Genomic DNA, 12572 nt, shown 5'->3' with positions numbered 1-12572 from the left:
TATTATCTGTATATACTGTTTATAGTGTAAATTATGCTTCATATCTTGCTATCCACTTTGGCTGCTGTAATAGGTGAAATTTCCCCACCGTGGGAGTAATAAAGGAATATCTTATCTTAATTAAAGTTTATATTAAATTTTTTAGTATTAATATTTTATTAATTGCAGCATAGGCATTTGACAAGTCAGCTCAGGAGTTGAGGGTTGCTAGTTTGAATTCTCAGCCTCTTAAACACAGTTGGGTGGATTACCTTTTTTTAGTTTCACTTACCTTAAAACTATAATTGCTAACTTAATCCAAGGGATTAGACAGTCCTGTTGATATGTTTTGAGTACATCCAGAAACTTTGATTTGCTGTCTCGCACAAGCATCTATAATCAGAATAAATTATTTCTTTTAAGTGACATAATGGAGGACAGCTACCTTTCTTCTATTTAAAATATACTGTACCATGATAAGTACTGCTGCCTAGCCCTGCTGTCAGGGTGCCCTTGAGCAAGGCATGTCAGCTTCCATCCTCCCACCTTCCAACCTGCTCAACCTTCTACGTTTTCCCTGATATCAGATTCAAAGACGCTTCAATGACTTTCAAGGAATTTGTTTGTCAGAGTTCGTACAGGTGCTCGAAATCCTTGCAAACACTTGAATTTCAATCTGGCATTTTCAAGATCTGAAAAGTGCTTGGATTTGAATAAAGTGCTTGAAATTGAATTAAATGGGTAAATGGGTCGGTGACACATTTTGAAACTTGAAACTAATTTGTCTCCTCTCTGTAGAGCGCTCTCACTAGACATAATTTTAGTCGTTTATAGCACAGCAGTATCTGATTTAATGTGATGAAAAGGTGAAATAAGCGTTTTGAGTTGCCATAAAAAGCCACAAGGTGCTGGAAAAGCTTGACAAGTGCTTGAATTTGATTTTAAGAAAAGGAGAAGGAAGCCTGGTTTGTGAAATTCATTGTCTTCAGTTTGATGTAACATCAGTCAAAAACAGACGTACTGCAACAGGTCCTCTTTTTGTTGATTTTTCTTTTCTTTTCTTTTTACACTCATGATGTAGAAAAGTCAATGGTGGAATGAAGTAAAGCACACAAACAGCAGCAGAGAGTCATGATGATAAAATCTGGTTTAAAAACAAAACAAAACACTAAAACGAGTTTCAGTGCCACCGAACCTTGGAGAGAAAAAAAAAAAAAAAAAAAAACAGAACAAAACACTCAAGGTCTTATTTTCTGAAATTAACTTAGAGCCACTCAAAGGTTTAATCAGTACATCTCAGCATCAGCGCAGGCAGACTCCACCAGATTAATTAAGGAAATGGTGAACGCTGTGAGAAACATAAAAAAAAAAAAAAAAAAAAAACACTAAAAACCAAGGTTGATTTGAGCTCGATTATTCCTCAGATTTATGTACCTGGAGCTCAGTCATACCGTACACGATTCCTTCAGCTCTTCTTTTACAGCTGCTCTGACATTTTTATTTCGTCAGCTACATGCACAGAGCATTTTGACTCACAAGGCCCATGATGAACATGTTTTCAAGTGCTTTTATTATTTTTTTAAAATTAATTTTAATTTATTTTTCCCGCCTAGAGCTCTCCTTCCAGCCACAAGCACCCACCATCTGATTTCAACAGAAAACCTTTATTTTATTTCAGGTGGGACTTTGGCTTCCTGGTCCTGATGTTGACTGGTTTTCATTTTTTTTTTTTTTTTTACCGCTACTGGCCACTAGAGGGCGCAGGTTACCAGTTGCTGCTGTGAGCCAGAAGCTGATCAGCCGCCTTTGGCCCTGTGATAAATGACTTCTGGACAAACTCTCATTACATCAGCATGTTTGCTGAAACAAGCCCATATTCTGCCTACTATGTCACTATTATTACATATTTATTTTTTTAAATCTATTTTTAACCTAACATTTTGCAGGATATTCAGGTTTTCCACGTTTTTTGGCTGAAAGATCTGTTTTAAGCAGCAGCCTCTCATGCATTGGTAAGCAGTGAGAGTTAGTTTTCAGTCTGAGCACAGGCGGCAGAAAGAACCAAGAGAGGCGACGCGGCACAGCTTGTGAATTTACAATCTTTATTTCCGTTCGTAAATGTACGTTATTACTGATTGCATTTTTTTTTTATCATGTTGTAAATGAAGAAACAAACAAAAGCATTCACAAAGTAAGAAAACGTTTATAGATACATACATACAATATATCTATGTGATAAAACACAGTATCACATGGAGACTGACCTCGAGGGACAGGAAACCAGGAGGGAAACAGCCTGACCCCTCCTGAATCCCTCCAGCCACGGGAATTTATAGGAAAATTCAACGTCAAAGATGTCAGGAAAGGCTTTTTTTTTTTTTTTCTTTTTAAAAACTGATCTACTGTGGCATTTTGAGGTAAATCACAGTTTCTGTCACTGTTTGCAATTTGAACAGAAGACTGAATGTGGGATCAGGTCTGGAGTGTCTGAAAAACAAAGTGGCAACAGAGAAATCTTATTTTTCTTAAATTTCCAAACATGTGTTTTGACACCAGGATCTTACGGCCTACTGATTTATAAAACAGCTGACATTATTTGAACATGAATCCCCCGCCACAGGGACTAGATATTTAATCTTTCTCATTGCTGTTTCAGTGCATTTCTATGAAGAGGAGCGAGCTGTGGAACATCTTTGACGGTGCTTTCTGCTGTAAACTCCCCGGCTGCAGGTCTGTGAACACGACCATGCATGTCGGCTTGGTTAAAGTGTGTGATGGAGCACACGGTACACAGACGGGGGGGGGGGGACAGGGGACATCTACAGGTTGTACAACATGTGAAGCACACGTGAATTTTACCAGTCTGTTGCAGGCACAATGTAAAGAGAAAGTCTAGTGTTCTGCTAGTTTGAAAGTAAACATCTGTGTAAGGAAAAAAAAAAAAAAGAGAAAAAGGTGACAAACATTCACCTTGAACTACTAACTATTCACCTTGTTGCACTCAAACACAAAAAAAAAACTTAAAAGAAAGCCCTTAATAAGAGACTGACGATGGATTTTTTTTTCCACTTTTTGAGAAGTTATGATGATAGAAACTGGAATGTTTTCAGATATGACACGACTGTCATTGGCTTAGCGATCCCTGTTCACAACGAGCTCTCGTCTCAAACTGCAGGCTTCTTCATATTTTGGTTTTCAGCGGTGCGGCCAGAAACAAATCCAAACCCATTATGCTGACAACAGTGGTAAAAACACACTCGATTCTGGTGTCCAACCGGTTTCTCCCAGTATGTGTGTGTGTGTGTGTGTGTGTGTGTGTGTGTGTGTCACTGCTGGACAAAGTGTCAGTAAGCAAGATGCTGAAACCCCGAGGGTCAGCTGAATATCAGTGTGTGTGCATGTGTGTGTGTCAGTCTGCAGGGTAGAAAACAATACCAAAAACCAAAAAACAGAGATAAAACAATAACTGAAATACACACACATTGAAACACACACACACACACACGGTCGGATCCATCCCAACATCACCACGATTCCCGATACTGGATACTGCAGGACCTCACGCAATATTTTTTTTTTTTTTATTATTATTATTGCTTCTTCTTCATGGCACAAATAATAGAAAGAAACAATACATCATATGTTATTCATACTATTATGCTGTGCTGCCATGCAAGCTCACTACAGTACTGCATCTCTATTAGCTTATATCTTACACAGAAAACAAATCCAAACCAAACGCAAAGAAAAGAACGAAGCAGGTTCAGGTCTGATTAGCCAACACAGTGCCAGACTAACTACTACAGCTGTTTGTACAGGGGTTTAGTGAGTAAATACAAAAAGGATTATTGTCGTCATTATTATTATCATACAAAACAATGGTAATGATAGTAATAGCAATAATAATAGTAATATTAAAAAAAAAAGAAAAAAGAAAAACATTCTCAGAGTGTCACAGATATAATGAAACAAACAAAAGGGGCCAAACATGTCATTTGAAATAATTTAAACATTTGTGACATTCATTCCTTCGGGTGTAATATCTATATATATATCTATATATATTTATATATTTATATTTGTATATAAGCAGTGCTTTATTTTAGAAATTAAACTGACAAACACAAACGGGCTGCATTCTCTGAATGCTGTGCAAATAACATCTTTTTTACATGAACCGCCATCCTCCTTTACCACCGCACACACACATACCGCAACATCCCATGGACTCTCTTTATCCCTCTCACACATGCACACACACACACACACACACGCACGCACGCACGCACGCACACAGCATCATTTTCACTCCATATCACTGCCTTCCACTGACAGACTGCAGTCGATATCAACCTCCAGTTTACCGTCGGTGTGACTGTCATCGTCCCCCGGCCTCTTTGAGGGGGTGGAGGCTCCGCAGGGTGGTGGCACCCCGCCCCGGCCAGGGCAAAAATATTTCTCTACTCTGACTACTGGCCTACAGCAGCTTGTACATCCCATAATTCATTTGGCAGGAGGCCGGAGGTGAGACTCAATGGCTCTCCGACCTCTGGACTCCCTCTGTCCAACACAAGGTAGCATGGCTTCTGGAGGAGTCATCCTCTTCCCCAGCACACACACACACTCACACGGCCTCTCGCTAACACACTAATCAGGACCTCAGCTCTGAATGTTAGTGGCAAACGGTTATAGCTGTCCTCGAAGTTGCCTGTTGCAAATCAACCAGGAAAAAATCAAGACGACGCTGGAGGATTACAATACTTCCTGTGTGAGAGTTAAATGCTGGAATCTAAATTATTTTGTGTCCAAACTTCCTGTTTACTGAAACAAAGACAGCGTTGCCTCTCTGTGTTCAAAACCTGCTCTGGCAGTGTTGGAATCTGAGCCGTACAAATAAACATGTGAGAGCTACGATCAAACATCCGTCAGAGCCACACTAACGCTGCCTTCAGGTTCTGCCAAAAATATCACAATTTTCGAGAAGAAAGAATTTGGATTTTCTATAACTCCAACAATGGAGATCTGAATGCATGAAATTTATGTCTTACACATTCAGGGATCAGAGCTTACGAGGAGCACGAGGCAGCATTAAGATCTTCCAGAAAGCCAGTGGGGCTCTCGGCGCCAAGAGGCTCATGGGAATCCGAGTCCAGCCTTACTGCAGAGAGAATTTGTGAGTGACAGATGCATGGAATACTACTGTATGATAGGATTTACTGACAAACATCTTTAAATAGAAAAAAAAAAGGCTCAAGAATAGAAAAAAAATAATGATAAAATGAGAACCAGTCATGAACTGATGCATTCAATCAGTTTCCTTTCAGAACAGTGTGAAGGTCAAACTGTAAATATCACATTAACAGTAATATCAACAGGTTTTTTTTTTTTTTATCTTTTCCCTTGAAACACAAGTTATTATTTTCCATTCAAGAAAACATGGACATAGTAGTGTCTCACAAAACAAACATGTATGTATATATCAACTGAACAGGAATACATACACGTGAATGCTCATTTCTTTTTCGACTTTGTGAGTTAATCTTAAAACCAGTCAGAAGGTGAAGCATCCGGGATGCGCTGGATGGAGTTCTGTGAACTGAATCCACAAACACTCGGAAAGTCTGAGAGATTAAAATCACCCGTCGCCTCAGAGCGGAGCGGTTCAACCAAACCTCGTCTCCCGGAAGGACGCGGAGGGCGGGACTTGTCAAGGAGCGCGACGTCCCAAACAAAAGAACAAGTGTTTGAGCGAAGAGCGTGTAAAATGCAGGTCCTCAAGTTGTCCGATAAGATTCCTCAGCGTGAGGGAAAAAAAAAAAAAAAAGAAAAACAACACTAGAGCAACATCCATAAATAAGATTGACAATAGCAGAAAAAAAAAATGTTAGAAAAAAAGTCAGAACGTATTATTTTTTTCCTCGGAGAGAGGAAAAATGAGACATGAAAAAACAAGAGCAAAGTCTTGAGCGTGGTTGGTGGAATGACAATATGATGATGATGATGATGACGGTGGTTCCTCTTTAAACATGGTGGCTTTATGTATTAGCTGTGGCCGGGGGTCAGATGACGCGCAGGCAGAATGGAGTGGTGGGGAAAGTGGGCGGGGCCACGGGTGATGCTGCATTCATGTCATATGGGAAGGATGGTAAATGTGCCCCTCCATTCATGTCGTCTTTAAGGTGGTAAACACTAAATCACTTTGGCAGTGGACCCAATTTGTCCAACTTGTCACCAATAAGGAAATACTTAGTATCAAGAGCGGGGAATGATGTATTTATGTCAAATACTACAACAAATTTCAAGTAATGTGGTGCTCACACACAACAAGGCCACAGCCAGACACGACTACTGACTGGATTTGATATTTGTGATGTTCAGTTCTCTGTAAAACATGGATTTGTAAAACATATCACTCAGTAAATGTGTGTAAAGTATGAAAAGGCCAAACAGCCACCACCGTCTACACAGTAAACTTCAATTATGGCATGTTGATGGCTTAAATTAATTTGAACGAGTGAAGACGTAACACTTCTATCAAGTTCAAATTTTAACACTTAAAGCAAATGCTTTCAAACATCTGAGTTGTTTTTTTTTTTTTTCCCCATATGACATGAGTGCAGCATCACAAGAGGAGGTGACATGAGTGTCCTGATGTGTCTTGATGTTCAAAAGGACTTCATGAGTAGACGTGTCCTCTCAGAAATGATGGATGTCAAATGGCTGAGGACGTCCACAGTGGGCATGTCCCGTACGGTTGTGGAAAATCATTGGCTGGAGGTTTTCCGAGGTGGGCCGGCCCTCGTAGTTGTGATGACGCCTGGCTGGCTGAAGGACTTCCTGGATGGGCGGGTCCTTGCGGCTGTTAAGGGTACCTGATGTGCCGTGGGTGTCCAGGGAGGGCGGGTCTAGATGGATTTGGAGGAATCCTGCTTGCTGATGAGGACTTCCAGGAGGCGGAGTTTGGCCTTGATCCTTTTGTACTCCCTGTACTCCTCCAGCATCGGCACTCGGTCCTCCTTCTGAACATTTCTGCAGGAGAGGAGGGAGACAGATGAGAGGAGGTTTTTCTATTTTCTCACCAAGTCCCCGATGATGAAGCTGATCTTCATCCTCTGTGGGTTGTTTATTATGAACTTATTACAGTGGGAAATGTTTCTCACCTGGAGCAAACATGTCTGTGATTTCCTCCAGGCATGTTTCAGCTGAGACAACCTTCTGTATTTTGACATAATTCTAATTTCCTACAGTAATTTTAATCCCATTTGGATCGACATCTGATGGTTCATGCAGTTACTGAGCTGCACATCAAGATTATAAGGGCCATATATGACAGTGTAATGCATGTGCACAGGTATGCCCTTGGATTTCTGCAGTATTTTACTGAATCACTGAATGACTGACTGACATGACTGAAGTGCTGGCCCTCCTTGGCATGACTATAGTCAACATGAGTCAATAAATAATTAAAACACTTCCTGTGTAAGACTTGTGTACGAATAATGTGTGCATGTGTCTGTTCACACATATAAAAGTTCTGTTTTTCATGAGACACCAGGAACAAAACTACATGCATGATGTCGACAGTCAGCTGAGTTTGTGCTGGTGTGTGACTGTGTGTGTCTCCACCTACCTGCCATTATGCTGATAGAAATCTTCCTCAAACTCTCTGATGGTCTTCCTCAGTTTCTTCTTCTCTGCTCTGGCCTTCCACAGCTGCTCCAGTAACTCTGGCCTGGGGGATGACGGGACACATGGAGAACCAGTTAGCCTGCCACAATACTACAGAAACAAGTGAGGAGTCGCTTGGTGCCAGTTTGATCTCTGCCACCTGGGGGCTTAAGACAGGTCACGGTAAACATGAAGTGATTACACAGCAGATAAATGACAGTATTCTTCCGGCCTTAATGTCAAATAGTCTCTCTGATGAATGGAATTCCATCATGCATTCTCAATCCTTTTTAAACTGTGAAAAAGAGAGACATATATTGTGAATTTTGGCCCGGCCTGTTAAAACATATTACTACTCTTATAAATTAGCAATTAACTGAAGTAGTCTTACAAGTAGCACAAATTATTAAAGTACTTTAAAGTAAATTCCTACTTTAAAGCAGTGGTATACATTCTAGGCCTCAAACAAGAATAATTCGTGTCCTCACCCACAGCTAAACGAGCACTTAAGCACTTAAGTAAAGCTGATAAAGAAGAAGTAAAGAAAAAGCGCTGATGTTATTTCTGTAGACGGGGCACGGTGAGGACAGGAAGTGAAGCAGCTGTGAGCAGGAAGTGAGCAGTGATGGTAAGAAGGATCAACTATCCGGATAAAGTAACCTGGATGTACAGATTAGAGACATATGTCTGTGTGTGTGTGTGTGTATTAATGTTGGCTGTGAGCTAAGTGATATGTTCACAGGATGACTGTATTAATGGACAACAGCTGTGTTTTCAGCATTCATCCGTCCTCCTCTTTGTCACTGCTTGTCTTTGCACACAGAGAAGTTGGAGGTAACACGGCACATTTTCCTCTGAATGATACTGGTATTCAGACACCAGTACCCATGTGTGTGTGTGTGTGTGTGTGTGTGTGTTTTCTCACATAGATGAGGCGTTGGAGCTGGACAGCCGCAGGTCCAGTGCCAGCTTGCCTGACCCCTCCTCCAGCTTGGCTTTCATCGGGCCTCCCGTCTGGCTCTTGTCGGTCTGGCTGTCGGGGTCGTTCTGGCTCCTCATTGGCCCGTCGCCTGGGGTCAAGGGGTCGAGCGCCATGATGACCTCGGAGCTCTGCACCTCCCCGCCACTGCTCTCTCCCTCCTCATCATCCTCATCCTCCCCCTCCCTCTCCTCCTCTTGGTCCTCCTCTGCTCCTTTCCCTTCATCCTCTTCCTCTTCCTTGATCTCGTCGCAGAAGTGGGCAGTTTCGCCCTCGATGATTGGCTGGAGGGTCTGGCTCCGCCTCTTGCTAGAAGGGGACACCTGGGAGAGAGGGAAAGGTTTTACTGAATAAAAATTGTAATGCTAAGAAAGTATTATGCTGGTATCATGTATGAAGTTATGGCATGTGTGTGTGTGTTGTATACGTACTATAATAGGTGTGATGCTGACTCTGGTGAGCATCTGCTTGACCAGTCTGTAGCGATCGTAGAGAGGCTTCACCACCAGACGCTCCTCTCTGGTCACCTGGGAAAGAAGAAGGGAGACGGGCGGAGGCACAGAAAGAGGCAGAACCGGTTTGAACAAGTCTGAATGTGATGACTCAAGCGGCTTCAGAAAATAAAAGAGAGCGATAGTGGCTGGCATCAAAGGAAGGATTTGCGACTAAACAGCTCAGTGGTGACTTACAGGTCGACCATGCAGGCCTTCGTAGTGCAGCAGGTTCTTCTGAAGGACCGTCTTCTCACAGGACAGCTGCTCCTTTGTCATTTTCTTCAAAGGGATAATAATAGTTAATAGACAGATAATAACAGCTTCAGGCCAGCCCTCTCTGCTCCTTATCCTACTAATTTGTGCAGGTCGCAAATGTACAGCCACATAATTGTGACCTGCAAGTAAGAATTTACACAAGTCCAGTCAAAAATCATGAGGAACACTTAATTCCAACTTATTTATTTGTAACTATATTCAGTTTACACGATAAGCTTGTAGGCGGTAAACAGTCTATGCATTTTTTAATCATTATGTGGACATAGTCATTCCTTCAATATTGCCACAATATTGATATTGAGGTATTCAATCAAAAATATTGAGATATCTGATTCTGTCTTTGTCACCCGGCCGAACAAACATGCTCTAAATAGTAAACTCACTATATTGTAGGGCATGCCAAACAATTCTCTCCAAAAATGAATGCAACTATAAAGTTATAGTGTGTTAGGAAACTTTTGATAACTCGTATACTCAATTTATAAATAGAGGATATGTAAAATAAAGTGGAAAATGTTTCTCCAGAAAAATAAATAAATAAATAAATAAAAAATCAGGACTATTTTAAAGTTTGCGGTGACCCGGTATTAAGGTCCTGACCTTGTGTCATGGAAATGTTCTGTGTCTAACCTTGATGTCTTCAGGCCATCCATCCTCTTGCCTCTTCCCTTTGACCCTGCGCTGGATCAACTCCAGGGTCTCCTCCCTGGTGGGATGCTGATCCTTGACGTCCCCGGATGCATTATGGGTGCTGTGGTCCAGCGAGGAGCCGAAGCTCTTGGGCAGGGTGTTGCTCCTCGGACGAGTCTGAGGCCCCAGCTCGCTCTCTGCACGATGTTTGGCATCTGGGGAGGGAAAGAATGAGAGAGGGAAGGATAAAGTGATGAGGAAAGAGATGGAAGGCAAAAAAATATGAAGGATGGAGGAGAGAGAGAGAGAGAGAGAAAGTGAGTAGAGATTGGGGGAAAAAAAGACAGACAGCGAGAAACTTCAGTCTAACAATGTCTGAAAAAAATCTGCCTTTGGATGGTCAAACATGCAGGAGTCTGATGGACAGCTGCCATGGTGAACATGAGACAACACCTCGCGGAGAAGGGGGGGAACATGCCGAGAAAGCACACTCTCTCTCACACACACACACACACACACACACAGGACAACAACACAGGTGCACACACACACACATACACGCCCACAACACACACAAAGTCAAACTCCAAACAGCGAGCACAAAATACAGCGGGATACGGCGGAAAAATAGTTCCAACAATGAAGAGTTTTAACAGCTGAGACCAAGTTTAACGGCAACAAAACAACAAACACTGGAATAGGCATCCCTTCTAGTACTGGGTGTATAATTATCTCTATATAAAAGGTACCACTTCACTCCACAATGATCTTACTCCTGATTATTACTTGCCCTATGCAAAACTATACACAAAAAAGTACACAGTTATGCTTCGCAGAACATAATTGTATTCATGCTGTGATGTTATTCTTTCGTAAATACAGCACGTATCACACTTTCAATAAGCAGAGAGAGTATTATTATTATGCCTTTACAGTACTTTGGCTAAGGTTAACATACTGGAATAAGGTCATCACAAAGTAAAGTGTTACCGCACAGTTAAGTAGCGTATATATTTTCTACTTACTGAGGGGTTGGTACTTACTGAGGTGATACTGTCTAGAGCACAGGCCTGAGTGGGGGTGGTGAGGGGGGGTGAGTGTGTGATGGGGGGGTGAGCAGGTAGAGGAGAAGGAGGAGGAGGAGGAGGAGGAGGAGGGGCAAGGGGGAGCATGGTGGCGTCTGTGTGAATGGAGCAAAGCCTGGTGCCTCAGGGTGCTTCTGGGTAAAAGATGGTGCTGGCGTCCTGGTCAGTCAATCAATCAATCAATCGGTCGGTGGGCGGGAGGAGGAGGAGGAGGGAGGAAGGAGGAGAGTGGGTGCTGGCGTTATTGTTGTTTAGAATTTTTGTTTTGAGACAGAGAGAGAAATGTTGTGGCCACTGCGTTCTCCGAAAAGGAGAGGCATCACTTCACATATGGAGAGGGGAGCTAATATAGTGGGGTTTATCAGTGTGGTGAAACGATGCACAATAAAAGCAGCATGGGGAAATATTTAAAATCCTGTATGTAGTGTGTCACATTTTCTTGAAATTTCTGACACACTGACCACGCAGCTGTCTGTGTTTGCTTGGGCTAAGGAGATGGAGGTGATTAATAGTTTCTCAAAGGACAAAATTCAAAAAATATTTTGGAAAATCATGATCAAACTACATATCTGAAAATTTGTGATGTTTGTTTCCCATTTTCTGCTTGTAAAACATCTTTTTTTTTCAAATTCCATGATTACATTTTCAAGGTATTTGATAACCAAAGCCCTCGTGATAACAGAACGTAACATTATGCAGCGTTTAACCTTGCTGAACGCACCCCTGCGGCAATGAACATGGATTCACAAGGACGCACCAACACGGTGAAGGGCGGGAGCCACACATGTGAGAGCCACGTCACGCCTCGGTGTGTTTGTGTATGTATGTGTGTGTGGATACTCGTGTGCGCAAGGATGCAAACAGGTAAGGGGTTATTAAAGGTGAGAACATCTCGTGGACAGAGAAAACCTACCACAACTAGAGAGGTCCGGGGGCATGCTCCCCCACGAGATATTTGCTTTACATGCTCATTTCTAGTTACTTTTAAGTTTATTTCCATCCAAACAAATTCCAAAAGCCATTGCGGGGTAAAACAATCCTACATAAAACACATAAAAGCAATCAATACATGTGGGAGATGAATATACCAACAAAACCAAAACAAGAAAGCAACAACAAGATAAAAACAGCATGCAAAAAGACAGCCCGTTTTATCAGTAAGGCAAATTATTAGCCATGATCAGTGGAACGGAGAGGTTTACATATGTACAACTTGTAGATATTCAATCAGACCATAAGTGCCTTGATAATACTGTGTCCAATCCACAGCTCCGTGCCTGGAAAGACTACAGGGATGAGAAGTTCAACTTTGATCCTACTTTGGGAGGCGTTTAGTACAGGCTGACACACTGAGCTGGACATACGGCACAGAGCCGAGACCAGAGGCCCTGCTGATAAGGAGGCTGAGCGAGTCAACAAGCTGCATTACCTGCCAGTGTCTAGTGAGAGACTACAGGCTAT

The 12572-nt window shown here is 42.1% G+C and overlaps 1 protein-coding gene across 4 annotated transcripts in view; it reads right to left on the bottom strand.

The window, feature by feature from the left end:
• Window positions 1-2314: 2314 nt before the first annotated feature.
• The window catches only part of fam13b (family with sequence similarity 13 member B), a 96166-nt gene continuing 85908 nt past the window's right edge, over window positions 2315-12572 (bottom strand). For 3 of the 4 annotated variants that reach the window (XM_030061546.1, XM_030061548.1, XM_030061547.1), the window contains 7 exons: window positions 11070-11270; window positions 10027-10241; window positions 9316-9399; window positions 9058-9153; window positions 8573-8949; window positions 7610-7711; window positions 2315-7008 (listed from right to left, as the gene is read on the bottom strand). In XM_030061546.1, coding sequence (XP_029917406.1) covers window positions 6885-7008; window positions 7610-7711; window positions 8573-8949; window positions 9058-9153; window positions 9316-9399; window positions 10027-10241; window positions 11070-11270 — 1199 coding nt within the window. In that variant the 3' untranslated portion in view covers window positions 2315-6884. The remainder of the gene's footprint in view (window positions 7009-7609; window positions 7712-8572; window positions 8950-9057; window positions 9154-9315; window positions 9400-10026; window positions 10242-11069; window positions 11271-12572) is intronic. The other variant, XM_030061549.1, reaches the window with a different exon arrangement.

Source organism: Myripristis murdjan, chromosome 10, assembly GCF_902150065.1.
Source record: "Myripristis murdjan chromosome 10, fMyrMur1.1, whole genome shotgun sequence".
Lineage (NCBI taxonomy): Eukaryota > Metazoa > Chordata > Actinopteri > Holocentriformes > Holocentridae > Myripristis > Myripristis murdjan.
Note: the sequence above shows the minus strand (reverse complement) of the source record. Positions and strands in the feature narration are given on the sequence as shown.